This window comes from Coffea eugenioides, chromosome 2 (genome assembly GCF_003713205.1).
Source record: "Coffea eugenioides isolate CCC68of chromosome 2, Ceug_1.0, whole genome shotgun sequence".
Classification (NCBI taxonomy): domain Eukaryota; kingdom Viridiplantae; phylum Streptophyta; class Magnoliopsida; order Gentianales; family Rubiaceae; genus Coffea; species Coffea eugenioides.
Window position 1 is genome coordinate 2,606,323 of NC_040036.1, and position 20,805 is coordinate 2,627,127.

Sequence of the window (20,805 nt, forward strand, 5' to 3'; positions counted from 1 at the left end):
ATTGCCTGAAATTTTAGAAGCAACATTATGAAAAGTCAATACGTCTGCTTACAAACACACTAATTAATGTATCCCAATGGCACTCAAATTTCATGCACAGTGTTACCAAAAAGATCTAAGGTACAAAACTACTTAAAATATTTGTTGAGCATTTCCTTATTTGCCTTCACGTGGTACTGACGTAGAGAGCTGTAAGATTATTTCTTGTGCTGCTGCTGATCATCTTAAGTCAACTGTTTTGCGTGTTGATTTCTAAATTCTAATTGGTTCCAAAGTAGAGCTTTCTTATGAGTCATCTGACGACAGAGTGCTTAAAATGTCTATTTGTGGCTTGAAAGTCGAGCGGCTCCTACATATGAGCTGCCACAATACACCAGCACAGCTGCAGAAGCCAAAAGTTCTAGTAAAACAACAAAAATAAATTAGAAAAAGAAGAAAGGCAGGCCCCGAACAGTGCGCAAACGTCGGTGGTGGGGGCTAAAGCTGGCAACCTTGTCACTGGGGAAGGTGTCAACGTAATGGCTATGTCCCAACTTTTCATTGGCAGCAAAATGGAATGAAGTATTGCAGTAATGGGCCTTATGGTACAACGCATTTTTGCTGGTATATGATCCAAAAAACAAAAAATACAACAGAAAATTCATAAAAATTTTATTTTACTCTGGCATTTTATATATTTTTTAGTCATTTATAATTTGTTGTTTACCCTATTGTTAGTTATTGGAACTTAAGAAAACAAAATAGAATTGAAATAGAATGTTTATGAAGAAAAAATGATAATATAATGAAAGGTGAGATGGGGAGTGAGATAAAAGATGAGACAAAAAAATCTTTAACACTAGAGAATAGTGCTATTTGGCATCCATGCTTTTTTGCTGGTTTCAGACAAAGTTTTTCTTCAACTTTAGATACAGTAACTTGTTAAAACACCCTAAAAGTTATAACAAAAAAACACAATCCAAAATATTAAAAAACATACACCCATTTTCCTTTTCTACCACCATCCTCTCTAACCATTTTCATTTTCGCCGCGGTCGCTCCAATCTCGGCCCACCACCGCCTGTCGCCACTTCACCCTCCCCGCTTTTAAATTGTTCACGTGAATGCATGTGCCATCTCATGTGTACATGTACGTGCGAGGGAGAACGTATGCCGCTTGAGACGTAAATATATTAGTAAGACGGAGTTGTAAATTGTATTTGGATATGGCTGAATTGCAGAATGCGCATAATCAAAGCAGCCTTGAAGTATTAATTTCCTAATGATATTTCACCAAAGTACGGGTTTCAGTTCAGATGATGCACATGATCGCATCATCTTCCTTGCAAAAGGTCTTCTACGTTGACGCAGGAGAAAAAGCATGGATGGCAAAGAAAATGAGAAAGAAAGAAACAGCTTCGAAATTATTCATTTATCAACAATTTAACCCCACGAAATGGCTTTGCAAATAACAGTAGTATTGTACTAACTCTTATCTCTTGAACACGAAATTAACTATAATGAATGCTACATTTTATTGGATGACCATAATGATTAATTAATGTACTAAAATATAACATCCAGAGAAAATGGCATATTGGATTACGAGTAATTATTACGATTTGGAATTTTTAAAAGCTGGTGGCCTAAAACGGAATCAATGCGCGCTGCTCAACCAGTTTCTTTTGAATTTTCCGAACTTTTGACTTTGGTTTAATATCTACACTCGGTAATTTAACCTTACAGCGTGAGCTTCGTGCCAGGATCAGTGGCTCTCTGGTCTCGACGAGTCTAGGGGTTAACATGAGCATGGAACTCGAGACTGGAGTTGAAGTCATCTGGCCCGATTACACTCGGGCTGATCAAATGTCTGATTGATTCAATAGTCGGGTAATTTGCTTCTGGGTACGGCATTAATGACGAACTTAAATTGCATTTTAATTGAAGCGGCCTCTCGTGTTTTGAGTCGGGTGGCCTTTGGTTGCCAGTGGCTGCAGAAGACGCCAATCATCGCTGGCTGAAAGTGATAATGCAGCACTACGCTGCCTTGAAAATTACGCATTTCGTCGGTATGAGAAGGATACGGGGTTTCTTTATTTGCTGGGAATTCAGCTAATTGATCCAGCGCTGTTGGATACTATCCATAGCACTTCACTTTGATTGACAAAGAATTCACTTGATATTTGGAGAATAAAGAAGATTCCAGTTCCATCTTCACTTTCGAGTTGAAAGGTAACGCTCCGGACTTATTCGAGTAATGGAGGCTTTGTTTGACAAACAAGTTTTTGGCTAAGTTTGTTTCCTGTAAGTTTTTTAACAACTTTAATTACAGTAATTTTAAAAAACTTTTTCAAAAATTATACACTTCAAAATATCTAAAAAAATTTTATAATTTTTTCAATAAATTACTATAAAATTTTAAATAAACACCAAAAAAACACACTTATCAAATGCGGCCGGAATTTTGTAGGCAAGTTGTCGCTCGGTTTACAGCGCAGCAAGGAGTCATTCTGCGGTTCAAGACGCGATTGGTACGGGGTGTTGAAAACCCCCCAGACTCGAGACGAATCCGATGTAGAGTGACCACACCGGAGGCAGATAGGATGAATGTGGAGAGAATTTGCAATAGAGATCTTTTGGATTCTCCAATCATCATAATTACTGAGGTCCACATAATTGAAACATTTGCGTCAGAGATTACCTCATCCGCTTTTTCGTTTAAAAACTTTTCTAATTTTTTTTTTTGAGGGACTTTTTTTATTTCGTAAAAACAATAAATAGCTGAAACCGGGAGGCAACCAATTTTATTAATTCTAACCGAATCCCTTCAGGACAAACTACCATGAGCATGAAACGTGATCCGGGAACTCCAATGTGTTATTTTCTGTCAATTGGCAAATGAATAAGCATTCCAATGTGTTATTAGGCGGTGTCGTATTTGTATATTACTCCTACTATTGTTACATTAATGAACGGGTACGTAGTACTAGAGAGTCCCTCAGTCAGTGTGAATTGAATATGATAGGGAAAGAAAGAAAACAAACAAATGAAAAGAAAGAGGAGGAAAAGCAGTCACCAATCAAAGCAAATAAGTAATACTTACTAGAGATTTTCTGGCTGTGCAAGGCACAGCCAATGCCCAATATATAGTGTCAAAAATATTGAGAAATTTGCTGGTATTCTCATTTCTTTAAAGAATAACATGTAAATTCTTGGCAAGTTTTATGTAGTGTCTATGCAAATGCGTAACTCGGAGAAATGAGCGCATATGCAATATGAAAAATAAACATGAATGAAGAAGACAATAAACTCAAGTTAATTAACTCACAGCACACAATGTTTCTTTCATGCAGAAAGATACACACTCACGTATGATTCCAGATTTTTACAATAATTTGTACAGCTCGATCACATACAATTCCACAGTTTTACAATAATTTGTACAGCTTGCAGAAGAATTATGACCAAAAAAAATTCAAATCTTTGGCTAATTCAAGCATGTTGGACTTTGAATTACCAAATATTGATAATAAAGATATCTAGACAACACCAAAACAAAATTAACTGAATCGTAGAACAATAGTGCGTAACTTTACAAACACTTTGAAATTCCTTGCAGCCCAAATGTTTGATGGCAAGATGTGACGTTCATTGCAGCCCCAAATGGCACCATGCGAATAATAGCTTTCGCACAGCACTTTGAAATTCGTTCATAGAGTCCTAACAATGTGAGGATTGATATTAAAAAGGTCATCTTTAGTCATTGCTAGTTTCCTATGAACTCGAACAGGAATGATTAGAAGGTCGATGCTAGTGAGGGCATCCTGCAATTTCCCTTTCTTTACAAAACCATGCAGCTAGAAATGTAAACCATAGATAATCAGTATATGCGAAATTCAATAATTTAGAACATAAGAATTTATATAGCACAAAAAGGGACATCTCAATTTTCACTCATTGAATTTCATTTTATCAAATTCCTGATCCCTGGATTTACCAACAAAGTTAAGGTAAAGTGAAGTAAGATGAGATAATGCTATGATGCTGCAGTCTTTTCGTTGACCTTAAGGCCAATTATGTGAAGAAAAGCTTACTGATAGGTTGTGTCCCCTGATAGAAGCAGCAACTTTGATTGCAGCAAGTAGGTGATCTTCCTTGATCATACTCGTTTGCTTCCAGTACATATAAATCTATTGATTAGCCAACCTCACCATAATCGTATAAAGCATACGTTCAATTAATAAGTGAGATCAAACGAACCTACAACTGAAAAAATTATGAATAATAGATGAAATATAACAAAACTTAAGCACAAACATTATAGCGTGTAGTCAAGGAAGAGGAGAAAGTGACCTGAAATTGAAGCAATTCCTTAGTGCAAATCTGTGAACCCCAAATAAAAGGCTTTTCTGCACCAACACTTTCAACTTGTAATTAAATGAATGCAATAAAGTAGATATATGGAGAAACATATGTAAATTTTTAACTTATATGAAAAGTAAACCGCTCATTTGGAACGTATAGAAGTACTGCACATATTATTGATTGCTAGAGAAGCTTATATGACATATGAGTATTAGAATGCACTACTCTATCAAAAGATATTGGAGCAATGGATTCTAATACTGCATTTTCAGCTTGACAAAGTCATGAACCTAGGCTTTACAGGTTTATGGTTCTGGTAATAGGAGTTGTTAGCAGGTGAGGGAGGAGGTACTAATTCTAAGTATTAGAATGCATTGCTCTATCAAAAAATATTGGAGCAATGGATTCTAAAACTACAATTTAGGCATGATAGACCTGCTAAGTTCTTCTCTAGCAATATCAAAAGGTTTTAGTAAGGGTTGGGGAGTGTTCAATTCCCTTTTCCTTCCTGTTTTGGTTTCTTTGTTGGGCTGGCAGCAGTTTCGTCGATTGGGGTGGTATTTGGTGAAGCTGAGGTAGCAGTGTCTTCAAGCAGTTTGTGGCTGGTTGTTGCAGCAGTTGTTGATTTAGTGATGAAGCTTTTTTTAGTAGCAGTGGATTCGGCTATTTCTTGAAGGAGCAACTTGGCTGTTGGTGTGAACGTTTGTTGTTCTATGACTTGTTTTTGCTTGGTGTTTGATGTTGTTCCAGTTTCTGAAGCTTGGAGAGTTGGTGGTGAATCTAATAGAGCCAATGATATGTTGGGGACTTCAGCTGTTGGGTAGGCTTTGATGATTGCATTTCTTCTTTGAAGTTGTCCTTGAAAAGTTGTCTCATATGTTTTGATAAAACAGATCAACCTGTACTTTTTCATGATGGCAGAGAGTTCTTGGTTCATTGTTATTCCCTGAAATGATAAGCATCAATGTGAGTGTTTATATATTAGTATTTCTGTATATAAATGTTGAACGAAAACTTGAAAGTTAGGTGTGCTGATGTACATGTGCCTCTGCATCCTTAAGCTGCGCAGCAGTCAATTGTATCAGTCTTTCAGCTTCTTTTCCAGATATTAAGCATTGAATGCTTGCAGTTGGATCGGTCACTGTTATTCCAATGCGACACCTTATGTGCAATGTCCGAGTTTTAGTTTATTGTACAATGTATAGTATAAAAGAGTTAATTTTAAACAGGCTAGATGAGAAACAATACCTTAGTTCCACTTTGGCTTCTTGTCTGCATGATGAACATTTTATGATCCAATCTGTATCTGCTTCTGGAGCTTATAAGCATAATACTCTCGCACGGAAACGAAATCTGGATCTTCTTGAAAGCTACTCATTACTGTGTAAAGTGAGAAGAAAATTTTTTATTAGTTGATATTTTTGTGAAATTTTACATTAAAGAGTGCTGATTAATAAACTTGTATTTACTTACCAGCCTCTTCATTCTCAAGTAATTCATCTACATTAGAGACATTGATGGGGCAAATAGATTCGGTTGTAAGTTTTTTTTTTCTCAATCTCTTAGTTTGTGCCTTTATTCCCTTTTTCGGAATGCCTTGGTGCCATCCTAGATCACCAAAAGGAAACATTAGTGGGTATTGAAGTGGATCATAACATCCATAATAATATTGAATATTTTTTGAGGTCCCACTATGAGTGTGCACTCTAATGTCTCGCTTTCCTGTTTGACTATTGTCTTCACCTTCAATCCACAAAGCTGCTACTTGTGAGCTTGTAGGTTTATTATAGACTCTCTGGTCTAGACCAGGAATGCTCTTTAGGACAATGTGATAATTATCAAGATTAGGCACTCCACTTAAAGTTCGAAAAAATTTAGCGTATGGATTGTTTTCCAACACGCACATGAGTTTCTTAACTAAAGTTTCTGATAACCTGGGGCAAGATGCTATTCGATTGGCTAACTCAATTTCAGGATCATGAAAATATAATTGAAGGTTTTGGCCATGATCATTGGCTGAGTTTAAGTTGTTTAAAAAATGATAAATTTGCCCTTGAATTCTAAATGTATAGATTCCTTTATTTCTTCTACAGAGTTTCTTGTCATATTTAACACCAAAAGAGGTGACACCAAAGTGGTTGTTATAAGTTCTAATCATAGTCCTAAAGGTTTTTGCTTCTTCTGAAGTTGAAGTTAAGAGCTCTTTTAGAACATTAGGGAGTTTATTTTGAGAGAGAACTACTTCACCGCTGGAACAACAGAAATTCATTGTCTCAGAATAGAATTTCTTTGCTCCGCAATGCTGACACTGCGGCTCCAATGGTAACCTATCAGGGTAATCAGGTATGAACCTTAGCAAATCTCTTCCACTCGGACGCGTCTTACCTATAAGGTGATTTGCATTCATTGATTAGTAATTCTAAAATCTTGCAAATTTTTGTATCCTAAAATTGAAGGGAAGTGAGTATAAAGCTGAATGGTTATTATTGGAGGATTTCTTTGATGATCGAATCAATGATTTTTCAGAAGAATTATTGATAGTGTTTATTTCATATTGACTGTATTAAAGATGGTCTGAAAGTTTTTATGAATTTAGAAAAGATGGTTTGAAAAGGTGTTTTAAACCTTTTTTTGTATAAAAAAATTTATAAAAGAAAGTGGAAATAGACAAATCTCAGATAGAGAATTCATTACCTTTTTGGGTTAGTGATTGTACATCGGATTGTAATGCAGAGTTGGTAGCAGCTGTGCAATTCTCAATCCTTTCCAATCTCAGAGCTGGTACATGTTGGATTTTAGTGCAACCATGTCTACGTAATTTCTTAGATTTCCACTTTATGTATGCTTGTCTTCTATAATTCTTTTTCTCGAAGCGTTTTTCTTCAAGATCATATGCAGAAGGATGAGAAAGAATAGCAGAGAGAGGTAGTACTGAGGAAGTTGGTTGAGAAGTGGAAACATTTGCTGTTCCACTTATACCACGAAGTCGAGTGACTGTGAGATTATAGTTCTCATTAAAGCTGTCTTGATAAGAAGATGTTCTATTTGAGCTTGATCTAAGATCAATATCATTAGGTTGAGGGCAGCTCTTGATATGAGAAGTATGGATTTCAGGGATACATGTAAAATTGATGGAAGGCGAACTGTGAGAGTGAGCATAAACCTCGTCAATATTAGAGGTTAATAGGAGCTGGTTATGATTTGATTGATTTAAGGTCCTTAAATGAGAACTATCTAATCCATGCATAGATGCGACATTGGAAGAGGATAAATGTTTAGAAACAGGGACAACTTCATTAGTATAATTGTCATGATCCTTCCTAATGATGTTACTATTTGGGTCTGTCATAAAGTGGAAGGTGGGACGAATTAGATGAGCGTTATTTCCTGAGGTCTGAATATTGACATATGTAGTATCAGAATGCATATGGATTGGATTAGCAGGATGAGCCTGAGAAAATGGGAGGTTTGTTGATAGCTCTTCAGATTGTTCTATTGTATGAGAGCTATTTGCGTTCCTTTTTAATGAAACCTCAGCATTGTAACATTCATCGAGCCACTCATCTACTAAACTAAAGGGTTTATTTACATTCTTTTTTCTTTTCATTTTAATGAAAGTAGGAGTAATAAAATGTCACTAATGATAGCTAATGAAGAGAGTAAAGCTAACTTCTATACATATGAAATCCAAACTGTTAGATACAAGCAGCTGACCAAGAGATACAAACATGAGATTAATTGTTTCAGACCGTCATATTCAACGAATTAGAGTGATTAAATAGTAAGAGGCAAAATCTGAGAAAGAAAAATCATATCAGCATAGAGATTCAGTTATGATATTCTCCAGGGTGTAGTCAAGCAGAACAAAACTTAAGCACGAAAATTGTAAGATGTAGTGAAGGAATAGAAGGAATAACCTTGAATTGAAGCAATTCCTTAATATGAATCTGCCAACCCCAAACCAAAGCTTCTTTAGCACCGACTCTTTTAAATCGTAACTAAACCCCTGAAAAAGGTTGGCAACCAAAATAAATTGTACAAGAAAGGCATCAATGTAAAACTATACAAATTATCCAATATGTTTAAACTATACTCAGATGAGAAAAAATTAGACAGAGGCGAAAATATAATTAGGCACACTTTAAATGAATGTGAATCTGTTAAGGAGAAAAGTAGCTGAAATATTAAGAAATACCACCCACCTACACCTACCCTCAAGCTTGTATCTGAGGATTTCGAATATTATATTAGAAGCTGAACAACAACAAGCACAAGAATCTAATCCAATTAGAGGAATGATAGACACACTAACTATTAATTTTTCTAATAAACCTGATACAATGAATCTAATCCAATTTTTGTGCCTGTATAGTATAGGTGTTTCCGTTTGTTTTTGACCACCAAGAATCCTTTTTGTTGTTGGAATCCTTTTTGTAATAAAAATTTGTAATTTATTAGTAATTTTTTCTTTAAAAACAGCTATAGTTTATTTGGTAGTTATAATATTTAAGAGTGTTATGGGAGATTATGTTAGCAAATCTGATTAGAAGAATAAAAATTAATTTTTAAGGACAAAATTAAAAATTCATAAAATGACACAATATTTATTCCAACTACCACCTCTCTCCATTTCCTATACATATATAAAAAGCAGTTATAGGAAGTTAGAAAGCCAAATATATATTACGTACATAGAAAGCTAAAGTCCAACTTGCATATATATATGATTATGCATGTCCGCCTATTCCACAACTTCTGTCCGTCTCACTCACTGTCGTGTCCAACTTGCAAATCCACGACTTTAGACCCCAAAAACATGGATACAAGTAATTACCAAGTATCAGACCATTCCTTTGCTCTATCAACAACCAAAATCTATTTCACCTACACAACCTTCTATCCCATCCTATCCACCACTCAAAAATACCATATTCGTTGAATTGGAGGAAAAAAATAGGAGAACTTACAATCTATGGACTTGATACTCGCAAGGGAACTTAAAAGTGATAACAAAAAAAGTAAGGGAAAAAAAATTCAGTCGACAAGTAATAACTGAAAGCAAACGAACTTACAACTGAAATCTGTGAACGCTAAATCAGAAGCTCTTCTGCACCAATTCTTTCAAAGTGCAATTAAACCCCTGAAGAAATTTGGCAACGAAAATAGAAAGTATATAAATTATCCAATCTCTTCAAGACTGGTGGGGAAAAATATTAGGCACAGAATATGAGTAGTTACCTTTACTCGGAGATGTTACAGAGCAAAAGGAGGAAGAAGCGTTGATTTTTTTTGTGAGCAGTGTTTGTGTTCCTAATGTATATAAAGACACAAAATTGATGAGTTGTTAGAGATTTTTCTTCTCACTTTCGATAATTTGTGAACTGGCAAATGAAAAGGAGGGCAAAAGGACAAACCCTATATCTCTAATAATAGGTGGAAATCATAGCTCATACCTGACTCTTTGTGGAATAATCGCATAGTTGGGATATGGATGAGCAGCCACAATTGACTCTTTCTGGAACAATAGCACGATTGGGATATGGATGAGCGGCCATATTTTGGGGGAAAAGATGGTCAAATTATTGACCAGGTGTTGGAGCAGATAAGTTGGTACTTTTGTTTGTCCGATCCAGGAAGAAAACAAAAGAGAAACAAAGGAATGGAAACAGAGAGGGAGGGACGAAGGAGAAAATGTAGAGCTTAACATGAAAAGAAAATGAAATCTGCAAATATGCTTCTTCTGAAGCAAAAAGAAAACGAAACGGAAAGAACGGGAAAGAGAGGGCAAGAATGCTAGGGAAAAAGTCAAAAACACTTCTAAACAATTGGCTACTGATGGAAGAATTGAAGTTGTACTTTTCTTCGTTGAACCAGCAAGAAAAAAAAGGAGAAATAAAGAAACGGGAAACAGAGAGAAAGAAACGAAGAAGAAAACAAAGATGATGGGCTAAAGTTGTAAAATGAAGTGCAAATGAACATGAATTCCTTCCCTGCCATCGGTGCTAAAGTTGTTTGACTTTTTGGCTTCTTGTCTTTCATAATGGAGACAAAGAATAAGTGGAGAACAGAGCCAATGCCAACTACCGGTTTCTTTGGTCTAAGGAAAGAGGGGAAGAGACGTGAAAGACTGAGAAGTAAAAGCAAAAGAATATGCGCGGAAGAGACGTGAAAGACTGAGAAGTAAAGCAAAAGAATATGCGCAAAAAGTCAGGCATAACCCTCAATAGTTTGTTACTGTTTTGTGGCTAGTTATTTTTCTTTGGGCAAGATAGTAATTTCATGTAAAAAGGCCAAAATGCCCTCAACAGTGATATACTATTAGCGGAAGTAGTAAACATTCCCAGGACATAAAAGGAAGAAAAATTTTCTCCCTCCTCTAATGCCGCCAGGTGGATCAATGTGGGAGAAGAAGTCTTAGCTTTTTCTATATATGTAAGATTTCTTTGGGCAAGATAGTAATTTCATGTAAAAAGGCAAATGCCCTCAACAGTGATATACTATTAGCGGAAGTAGTAAACATTCCCAGGACAAAAAGGAAGAAAAATTTTCTCCCTCCTCTAATGCCGCCAGGTGGATCAATGTGGGAGAAGAAGTCTTAGCTTTTTCTATATATGTAAGATAAGATATGATACTAGGAGTCATGTCCTATGGCAACGGGTGGAACATGAGACACGACGATTAAAAATCCAATAACGACGTAGACTTCAATCCTCATCCCTATCGCCTTTTCACACGTGGAACCCGACCCACGTTATACAACCACACGCTACTACTCGTAATATTGATACGGTACGCTGGTATTTGGCGACGCAAATCCCCACAACCCACAAAAATTTTCTGAAGCGACGACTTCTCACCTCAGTCGAATAAACAGAATTGAGATCCTCTTGTACAGTAACAACTGCACGTAAGAGGACCCATCACCAGCACTCGCCGCTCAGGAGCGGGACGCCCTCTCTTCTTCTTCTTCTCCTTCTCTCTCTATCATATCAAATGTTAATGGCTGATAAAAGAGCCAGTTCATTTTGAATTTTTGAGTAACGTTTTAGCTATCAGGAAATCCCACTTCTTTCCGGAACCAAAATTAGAGAGGGATGGCGATTGGGATAAAGGCGGTGCCTTTTGCTGTGGTAGCCCAAGTTCTCGGGGTTGCGGGGATTATTATGGTGCTGATATGGAACATAAGCTTCAGGGGTGGATTAGCTTGGGAATCCGCCAACAAGAGTCTCATCTTCAATGTATGTACTTCTTGTCACTTATCTTTCTTTTTTTTTTTTTAAAATTTGTCGAAACGATTAGTTTTGTCACTTATTATTTTCCCCTTTTCTCTTCATTTTTTTTCCCGTCTACCCTTTTCTTTTCTTTTTTTTTTAGGACTGTTAGATTTAGACTTTTCTTTTGCTACATGAATATGATCGCACCAAACCCTCGAGACTCAAGGTTTGATTACTCTCTGTTGTCACTTTTCAAGCTTTAAGCTTTGGGTATACCTTTGTATCGGTCCGGCGGAATGTTTAAGACATGTTGAATTTGAGCTTTTAGTTGTGGATTAGTACCTCTATCTATACACCATGATTCGGGGATGGAGGGAGGGAGGCCGAGAATGGAGCCATACTTTTCATGTGGTATTCGGTACTTTTGACTTCCACCTCTCTGTTTCTTCTCGTTGATTCTCCTTGGCACTACACATTCTACTTTTGGACCTTTTCAAAATTATAAGACTAGGAGTATTGATTCTTGAAACATTTATGCTCACGGGAAGACATACAATAGCTGGACAACAATATAAGAGCCATTCAGGTATCAACTCCGCCATGAGCTGCGTCTCTTTAGTTGATGGATATATGCCGCATGGGATTGGCTTAAAAATCCGATCGTTATGCAACCAAACACTTACTTATTTTTATGATTTTTATTTCTTGGTTGAAATAGGAAAATACAAGTCCAAAATATGTCATCCTGCTAACGCTAGCAACTGGGTGGGTTGGTAGATGTTGCGATTGTTTGGGATTTGGTGGTTGACTGATTGTTTACCATTTTATTTTTTAGATCTTCACATGGCCAACCTTCCTTTCTTGTATCTCTTAACCACGAGGTCTCGGGTTCGAAACCCTTGGTAATACAAAAGACAACGTTGGGAGAGTTTTCCCTGCAAGGGGTCTGACGCTGCTCGGATAGAATTAATCACAGACCATAAAACAGATACGGATACCTGTGGATTATACCCAAAAAAAAAAAAAAAAGATAAAGGGCTGTTTGTGCGTGGATCTTTCCATTTGATTTTGAACAAAGTTTGGCATATCTAAACCGCTTCTAATGATTTTTTTTTTTTCAGTCAGAAATTAAAGTTTCAAACATATGCTCTACTAATTTGTTTTAGTACGATGGCATGTCTTGAACTCTTGATTGTTCCTTAAGCTCATTCAAAGAAAGATGTTCAAGATAGGTAGCTATCTAGGTTTGGACTTTCGGATTAAATCTTGAGGCACACTGGCTGGGTGTGGTTGGAAATAAACGGCATTAAATGGAGCCAACGGAAAAGTTCTGTTGGAGGTATGAAACGGTGGTTGCATTTTGAAGTGTCCATATGCTTTTCTCTAAATAGATTAAGATGACTGGAAGTTTATCAGTGACATCTGTGAAGGGATTAAGACATTTTGTCCTGTCTGTTATAGGAGCATTTCATAAAGTGATCTTTATGTGGTCCCTTCACATTGATTGCTGTCATCTGATGAGAGAAATTTTGGTCTAGTTGAGGTTTGGTAATTCACTTTTAAGATATGAGTTTTTACGGCAGGGTAGATTTTGAGGTTATTCTTGCCAATGTAAGCATGGAATGTCATTAAACGAAATTTTGCTTAAGGTTTAATTATGGTTTTTGTTTGTTCTTTTCCAGATTCATCCTGTTCTCATGCTCCTTGGCTTGATTGTAATTGGGGGTGAAGGTAAGTTATATGTCTTATCAAGATAAGTACTCCCCCTCTTCTTCTTCTTCCTTTTTTTGTTTGGGGTATTGAATAGCCTTTATGATGTTCTCTTCATCTTCCCATTTTCTTTTAATGCAGCCATTATTACTTATAAAACTCTTCCCTTGAGGAAGGAACTGAAGAAATTGATACATCTAGTCTTGCATGCTATTGCCCTCATACTTGGTATCATCGGGATATACACGGCATTCAAGTTTCATAACGAGAGCAATATTGCCAATTTGTATAGTTTACATTCTTGGCTTGGAATTGGGATTATTGTTCTCTATGGCATCCAGGTAACTTCAAGCTTGAATTCTTCTCCTGCACTACACTGGTTGTTGTCGATAATCATCGTGTATTATACCTTAACATTTTTTGCTCTATTAATTCTCTCGGTTCCTATCTTTCAATAATTATCTCAAGCTCTTGCTCGCATTTTTTCTTTTCTTTGGTTTATTTTCTCTCCACGCCCTCAAAAGTATCAGAGTAGATTACTCGAATATATTTCCAGCTATGGAGGCCTTGCTTTGCTAGCTCGTCTATTGCTACACCTCATTGTTCTCTTTGAGCTTGAATGGTGGTGACATTCTAGTATGAATTAAGCAAAAAAGGGGGGGGGGGGGTTGCTTGCTTGCTTCTAGACCTCATTGTATTTGGGCCGCTGTAGTTGGACAATGTTCTGCCTGGAAAGAATTAGTGGACTGTAATCGTAATTTGTTACTCAATCTGTCTTACAGCTTGGCTGTTCTGTGTAGAACTCTCGAAGTCTGCAAGAGCATTCCGCTAGTTTTGCTCAGTCCTGGAAATAACCATTTGATGCTTTGTTTGTTTGTTTATTGTTGACATTTTGTTGCAGTGGATTTATGGTTTCCTGGTGTTCTTCTACCCCGGTGGCTCATCAGAAATCAGGCACGAATCACTTCCATGGCACGTGGTGTTTGGGCTGTTTGTGTACATCTTGGCAGTTGGGAATGCCTCACTAGGGTACCTTGAGAAGCTTACATTCCTTGAGAACTCAGGCCTAGAGAAATATGGGGCTGAAGCATTCCTGGTCAACTTCACGGCCCTTGTCACGATATTGTTTGGGACCTTCGTTGTCTTGACCGTCTTCTCTAAGCCTGTTGCAGAGGATGAATATAGCTACTCGGCCATAAACTAGATGTAGTATCACCGTCACTTGGTAGCTGTATGCTTTGACGTCTAGCGTGTACTATCATTTCGGGCCCGTCTTCTGTTGTTGTTTGTTGTTGTTTGTGGTATTGGCGAAGCAGAATAGATGTGGTACATCACAAATATGGTGCCTCGAAATAAACCAGGATGAGGATTGGTAGGGGACGATTCTAATGGGAAATTGCATAAGTTGTACCGTTGGTTGTACTATGTATTATGTGACTGAAGTGCACTAATCTTTTCACGCGGGCTGTGGGCTTCCCCTCTAGTTGTTTAGCAGCATCAATTGAGTATATATATATTTACAATGCTAGTAAGGTCTGGCTGTGCAATGCCCATCCTAAAATGTTCAAGGGTAACAAAATTTGAAGGATTGTTTATAAATTGAGTGTCATGTGTAAATATATTATAAAGAACATTTTAATACATTGCTTTGGTTAATAAAGGGAAAAAAATTTATTGTAATAAAAAGCAAGTATTAACACATAAATAAAACACAATGAAATAGATAGGAAAAGTGTATATTATGGTTGGTAGCAATTTTAGTTGGTTTCTATAGGTTTGACCGGTGCTAAATATTTTAAGATAATAATTTAAAATGTCGTTAAATATTAATTTATTAATGAATAAAAGTAAAAGAGAATAATGTACAGTACATTTGGTAGCAATAATAATCTTTATTTTTTTAATAAGTTGTATTCAATTTTAAATATTTTTTTTTGTTTTTGAAATTACATCCCCCTTTTATTTATATGCAATAATATAAAGTTGAAATAATTTAATAGACTTTTCAAACTCTAAATTTTGGAGAGATATAATTCAATTGGAGTATCATTTACATGATTATTTCAAGTTATATTTGACAAATTAACTTGAGTTTTAATCGGATTCAATAATGTTCATCACCAAAGTTTCCAATCACAAGTTATACACTGCATATAATTCAATACTAAGCAACTAGTAATAGTTTACTAATGAAACTCATGATTATGAACGAAACTTAACCAGTATTTTATCAAACATTAGGCATTCTAGTTATAAATAAAATAACTAACCTGGAGTAAAGTGACAGACAAAGCAAAAATTTTGAGTACTGAAAGTAATGCCACAAAAGGAAAACAGAAAACATGCAAAGGAAAGTATGTGTTACTACAACAAGATGTAAATGCATAGATTTGCTGAAGTAAAAAATAAGAAAAATTGTATTACCAAATATGAGAAAACAAGAAAGGGAAGCAAGCTTTCCCTCTGCTACGCGAGAATGACAAGAAAATAAAACATGAAGAAAATGATGCACAATAAAAGTTGGTAGTGTATGTAAGGTTTGCACTGTACTATTCGAGGTTAGTTTGTTGATAATAATTTCATCTAAAAAGATAGTCTATAAAAGCTAAATTAAGCTAGTACTTTGTCTTTCAATCTAATGGTTATAAACAGATGAAGTACGATTGATAATTCATTGAAAGGATGACTTTTTTGTGAAAGACAACCTAACATTGAAGAAAATGCAAGTATTTAATCTGATTAGGTAATTGAAAAATGATTGCATTATATGACTTAGGACTTATTACAAGCAAAGCAAAGGAAAAATAGGAGAATCAAGCAATCTATAAGCTAACTTGTTGAATAATCTAATAATGCAATAAGTTTGGAAAAACGTTTTTCTCACCAAATTAGAACTTATAATAAATATAAGCTTTATTGAATAATTCAATAATCTAATAGCATAGAAAATAAGAAAAAATGCAATCTAACCGTTACCATGAAAACAACAACAAAGAGCATTTTAGTGAAATATAATAAAGATACACATATTTTTGTCATTTAGACGTTAATGCATTCCTTTGATTAAGAAAGGAAAAAATTAATTGTAATAAAAAACACATATTAAGGTATAAATGAAATAAAATAAAATTGATAACAAAAATATATGAACATAAAGTCAAATGCTGCCAAATATTTTAATATGAATAAATTAAAATAAATTAGAAATAGAAAAATGTACACTACATTAAGCAGCGGCGATAGTCTTTTTCTTTATAAGAAGATGAGTTCGTTACATTAACAAAATATCAAAGAATACAACAATTTAAAAAAATTCATGCAATTCGACGAATTTTAACAAATGCAACTTAATTAGTCAAATATAACTTTAAATGATAATTCATATTAAAATAAAAATAAAAATAAATATAAATTCAAATAGAGGTGGGGAGCAATGAAGAGCAATGAGATGTGCGTGGCGTGATCTTTCCTCATCATAATCGCTAGGGGAGTACAAAATCGAAAAATTTTGATTTACCGATTGAATTCGGAATTTCGAATTCGATAATTCGGAATGGAAATCGAAATATCCGATTTCGAATTGGTTGAATTCGGTAATAAGATTTTTCAAATCAAAAATTTCGATTTCGAATTCACAATTCGAAATCGAAATCGGAATTCCTATTTCGATTTCAAATATGTTTTTCATATATATATATGATATATATTATATAACATTTATATTATAATAATAATTTTTATATTCATGAATTCGGTAAAATTGGAGTTCCTATTTCGATTTCAATTTTGTTTTCACACACATATATATAATATTTTTTATATATATGTAATATAATTTTTATATAATAATAATAATTTTTATATTCATGAATTCGGTGAAATCGAAATTTACCGAATTTCGAATTGAATTCAGAATGAATTCGAATCGGAATTGGTGAAATCGAAATCAAAATTGGTCGAAAATTCTGATACCAAAATTTTGAAAAATTCTGATTTTAAAGTTCCAAATTTCAATTTCGATTTCAATCCACACCCCTAACAATCGCCATCACCATTCACCACTAGAAAAAGATAATATAAATAATAGGCATTGAAAACATATGTAAATAAATGTTTAAAATTGGCACAATGGCTCCCTATGTCTTGTGTGGATGGTCTATGTGTGGGCGGTGAGCGCCTCAATCATAGTCATACACCATCAATCAGTCAAACTTGTCGGTGTCACAACAATAGCAACACGCTGCTACGAATAACATCTTACCAAATGGGTAAAGGGAAGGGGATGTACGTGCATCTTCATGAATCGCTGGAACATTAGGGCACCACTACTTGCTGACTTTATCTGCTAAAAAAAAAAAGAAATGTGAAATGCACGCAAATGACACCTTCTCGCTGGGAGCATTGCCGGATCACAGCCGCAGAAATGGAAAATACAAAAAGAACCATTTTGGGTCCCCACTCCCGGGGCCTCCAGTCCTCGCTGTTTCTCTCTTGCCCTTGAAGTAGTAGCGTTAACATTTGACTGTCCCTTGGACAAAAACATCGCCCTAAAATAAAAATTTCCAAAAACCAACGACGCGCGCAGACACCGCTCTCTCGCCTCCCAAGTTTGAAGTTTCAAACCTGTCAACATGTGAATGAAGAGCCATTCATTTCACTCGGAAAATAGAAGAAGTCTTTTCTACCCCAGAGTTTATCCACCGTCCAAAGGCAAATGGTTTATCTTCCTTTACTAAAAAAACAGATTTTTCGTCTCTTTTAATTTTTCTTTTTCAAAATAACATGCTCGTAATACAAAAAATAAAAAAATAAAATAAAAGATATTGCCCTGCTCCCACTTTTATTATTATTATTATTATTATTTATTTTAAAGTTCACTCTTACAAGAGAAAGTAAAAGTGTCTTGACTTGAGAGTCAAACTAGGGGACCTCACCGGTATCTCGCGAGTGTCCCAACTAACTAAAAATTGGCTAGTTTTGGAACCCCAAGTCCCATTTTACGGTAGCAAATTTTGTCCTCTAATGTTCATAGATGAATTCATAATGGGTAATAGACTTTTATTTTACGTTAAAGTTTGGCTCCAGCTTGTGTCAGAATTCTTCAACATCTAGTTATTAGTTTGGATTAACTATTTTTGGGGTGTTTTTGAAAAATTTTACTATAGCAGAGTTTTTAGATTATATTTTTGGATATTTTTAGAAAATATTTTGAAATATTTAAGAGTAGTAGAGTTTTTAAAATATATTTTAGGATATTTTTTAAATATTAAAAAAATTTAAACTATTTTTTAGAGTAATTTTTAAAATTTTTTATAATTATTTGAAAAACTATTTTTTAAAAAACTAGTGAATCCAAAAAGAGTAAATCCCTAGGCAGTTCTCCAAGCATCTCATAAAACCACCACAACTAATTTATTAAAGAAGGGGTGAAAATAGCAAGGAACCTTCTTTTTTTTTTTTTTTTCACTACTAGCATTTTTATATTGAAACGTGAGAACGACCATTAAACCACCAAGAAAGATTATACTCACACATTTCTCGACTAACTGTAATCGAGCTCGACTCGACATACAGATAGGGTGCTCGAGCGAGTAGTATTATTGAAGCTCGAGCTCGAAACTTGCTCGCAATACTCGAGCTCGACTCGTATGGGCTCGAGTCCATTCGAGTCTTATCGAGCTCGAGTTATTAAATTTCATTTTTTTGATAATTTTTGAGCGAAAAGACATTATTACCCTTTTAAAATTTTTATATGACTTGAAACATTTCGTAAATTCGACAATTCTTTTGGGTATAAGGGTAATTTTATAATAATAATATATTAAATAATTAAAATTAAAATATTAAATAATTAAAATTAAAATACTCGATAAGGCTCGTCGAGCCTTCGAGCATCACTTCTGGATGCTCGAACTCGACTCGATAACCTTATCGAGCTGCTCGAAACTCGACTCGAACTCGGTTTGACCGAGTTCGAGTCAAGCTCTTGACCGAGCTGCTCGCGAACAGCTCGGTTCGATTACATCCCTACTCTCGACACAGAAATTTATACAACTCAAAAGTGGGGAAATAAAAGGCAGAGAAGAAAAACGGTGCATGCTCGCATTCTAAAAGATTGTGGAGCTAGGAAAAGACGGACTCGGCTAGTAGCTGCCTACTGGGATTATGGTACTTATTTGTGGATTGATGGATCATCATGGATGCGCATCCACAAGTTTGGTCAGTGGCGTCCCTATTATTCCTTTCAGGAATTGAGGATGATGAAAAGGTATAGTATCTGTTTTTGTGGTTGGCAAGGGTTGTCAGGCCAACCCAACAACTCAATTTTGATGTCATTTTGGGTCTCCCTGTCCAGGATTTAGGATGATGATGACAATAATGTTACTTTAGGGTTCATGAGTGAAGCCCCTCCTGCCCCTAAATCTCCATTAGGGTGTATTTAGTATCCGTGTTTGTAAGCTTAGGTCTTGAGGCGGAGTATACCAATTCCTAGGATCCGTTAACTTGGAATGATACGATTGCCCTTTAATTCCATTCCTCAATAGAAATAATCGCGCGGACACGAAACTAAGCAGTTCTAGAATTCAACGAAATAATTAGCAAAAGGTTGATCCGCATTTTAGAACAACCACACCAGCACTAAAACCGCATTACAAGCAAAGAGGTGACCCAATGCATCCTCCACAATTGTAAAAAAAAGGCAACTTTTCTCTGGTTTCAAGTGTCAAATATCGCTTTTGCAGAAAAGGAAAAGCCTCAAGGGACCGTTATTCCAAGGTTAGTAAACTTTTTGAATTTACCACTATAGTCCAGCTGATAAGTAAACAGACGTTGGGAAAGCAAACATGTTGGGCCCTTGGCTTAGGCTGCCTCTGTTAGACTATAGTCCGAACAAATTAACTAAACTCTCTTGATACAAAGAATGGATCAAATGATTAGGAAAGTTGTACCTTAATCGACGGGAAACACTGTCGAAGGAAGCCACTGAAAGTGATAAATCACAAATAGTGACCGGTAGGAAACAAGTTTTGAACCATTGACCTCCCCTATCTTATTTTAGAGGGAAACCTAATCGATGGGAAACACCATTGGAGGAAGTCACTGTAAGTGACAAGCCACAAATAATAGTTGGTGGGAGGTAAAATTTGAACCCTTGACATTCGACCCACAATCGAGACTTAAAATATTGGTGATGTCCAACAGACCAAATGGTTGTTGGCTTAAATTGAGTGTGCTTGCATAGGAGATTATTTGGAATGATCAGTGTGATGCTTCTTGAAATGAGGATATATATGAAATTAAAAAAGTGATTAAAAAAATAAGAATGTATGTAAGAAAATGTATTTCTAATGTAGCTAAATAATATATATATATATATAAATTGCAAATAAAACCTATCCAAACACATAGGATCCTAGGTTAACCTCACACGCCTCTTCCTATCAAGATAGGTGCCCTCCAAAATTAAATACGGTTGAACATTACTAGTACTCCATTGTAGACGACAAATGAGCATTGATTGTACATTAATGATCCT

At 35.5% G+C, this 20,805-nt stretch overlaps 1 protein-coding gene and 1 long non-coding RNA gene across 5 annotated transcripts; one reads left to right on the forward strand and one right to left on the reverse strand.

Annotated features, from left to right (window-relative positions):
* Positions 1-3,319: 3,319 nt before the first annotated feature.
* LOC113760636 lies at positions 3,320-10,310 on the reverse strand. 4 transcript variants are annotated; one of them, XR_003467084.1, is made up of 9 exons: positions 9,798-10,298; positions 9,583-9,654; positions 9,417-9,484; positions 8,262-8,350; positions 5,818-5,952; positions 5,593-5,724; positions 5,385-5,505; positions 4,074-5,290; positions 3,320-3,836 (listed from the first exon to the last, which is right to left on the reverse strand). It is a non-coding gene; the product is annotated as an uncharacterized LOC113760636 (long non-coding RNA). The 4 variants fall into 4 exon arrangements; XR_003467086.1 differs by having other exon boundaries at positions 3,320-3,699; positions 9,798-10,297; XR_003467083.1 differs by having other exon boundaries at positions 3,320-5,290; positions 9,798-10,310.
* Positions 10,311-11,148: 838 nt separating this feature from the next.
* Positions 11,149-14,751, forward strand: LOC113763865 (transmembrane ascorbate ferrireductase 1). Its single transcript, XM_027307842.1, has 4 exons — positions 11,149-11,582; positions 13,241-13,289; positions 13,410-13,609; positions 14,170-14,751. Exons 1-4 carry the CDS (start codon positions 11,439-11,441, stop codon positions 14,470-14,472), a joined length of 696 nt encoding a protein of 231 aa, XP_027163643.1. The 5' UTR covers positions 11,149-11,438; the 3' UTR covers positions 14,473-14,751.
* Positions 14,752-20,805: the final 6,054 nt, after the last annotated feature.

What these genes read in the sequence shown, in the direction of transcription:
- LOC113763865 (XM_027307842.1), top strand. Translation starts at nt 11,439, where the DNA reads ATGGCGATTGGGATAAAGGCGGTGCCTTTTGCTGTGGTAGCCCAAGTT. An exon ending in GATTGTAATTGGGGGTGAAG is followed by an intron (nt 13,290 to 13,409) that starts GTAAGTTATATG and finishes CTTTTAATGCAG; the next exon opens with CCATTATTACTTATAAAACT. An exon ending in TTGTTCTCTATGGCATCCAG is followed by an intron (nt 13,610 to 14,169) that starts GTAACTTCAAGC and finishes ATTTTGTTGCAG; the next exon opens with TGGATTTATGGTTTCCTGGT.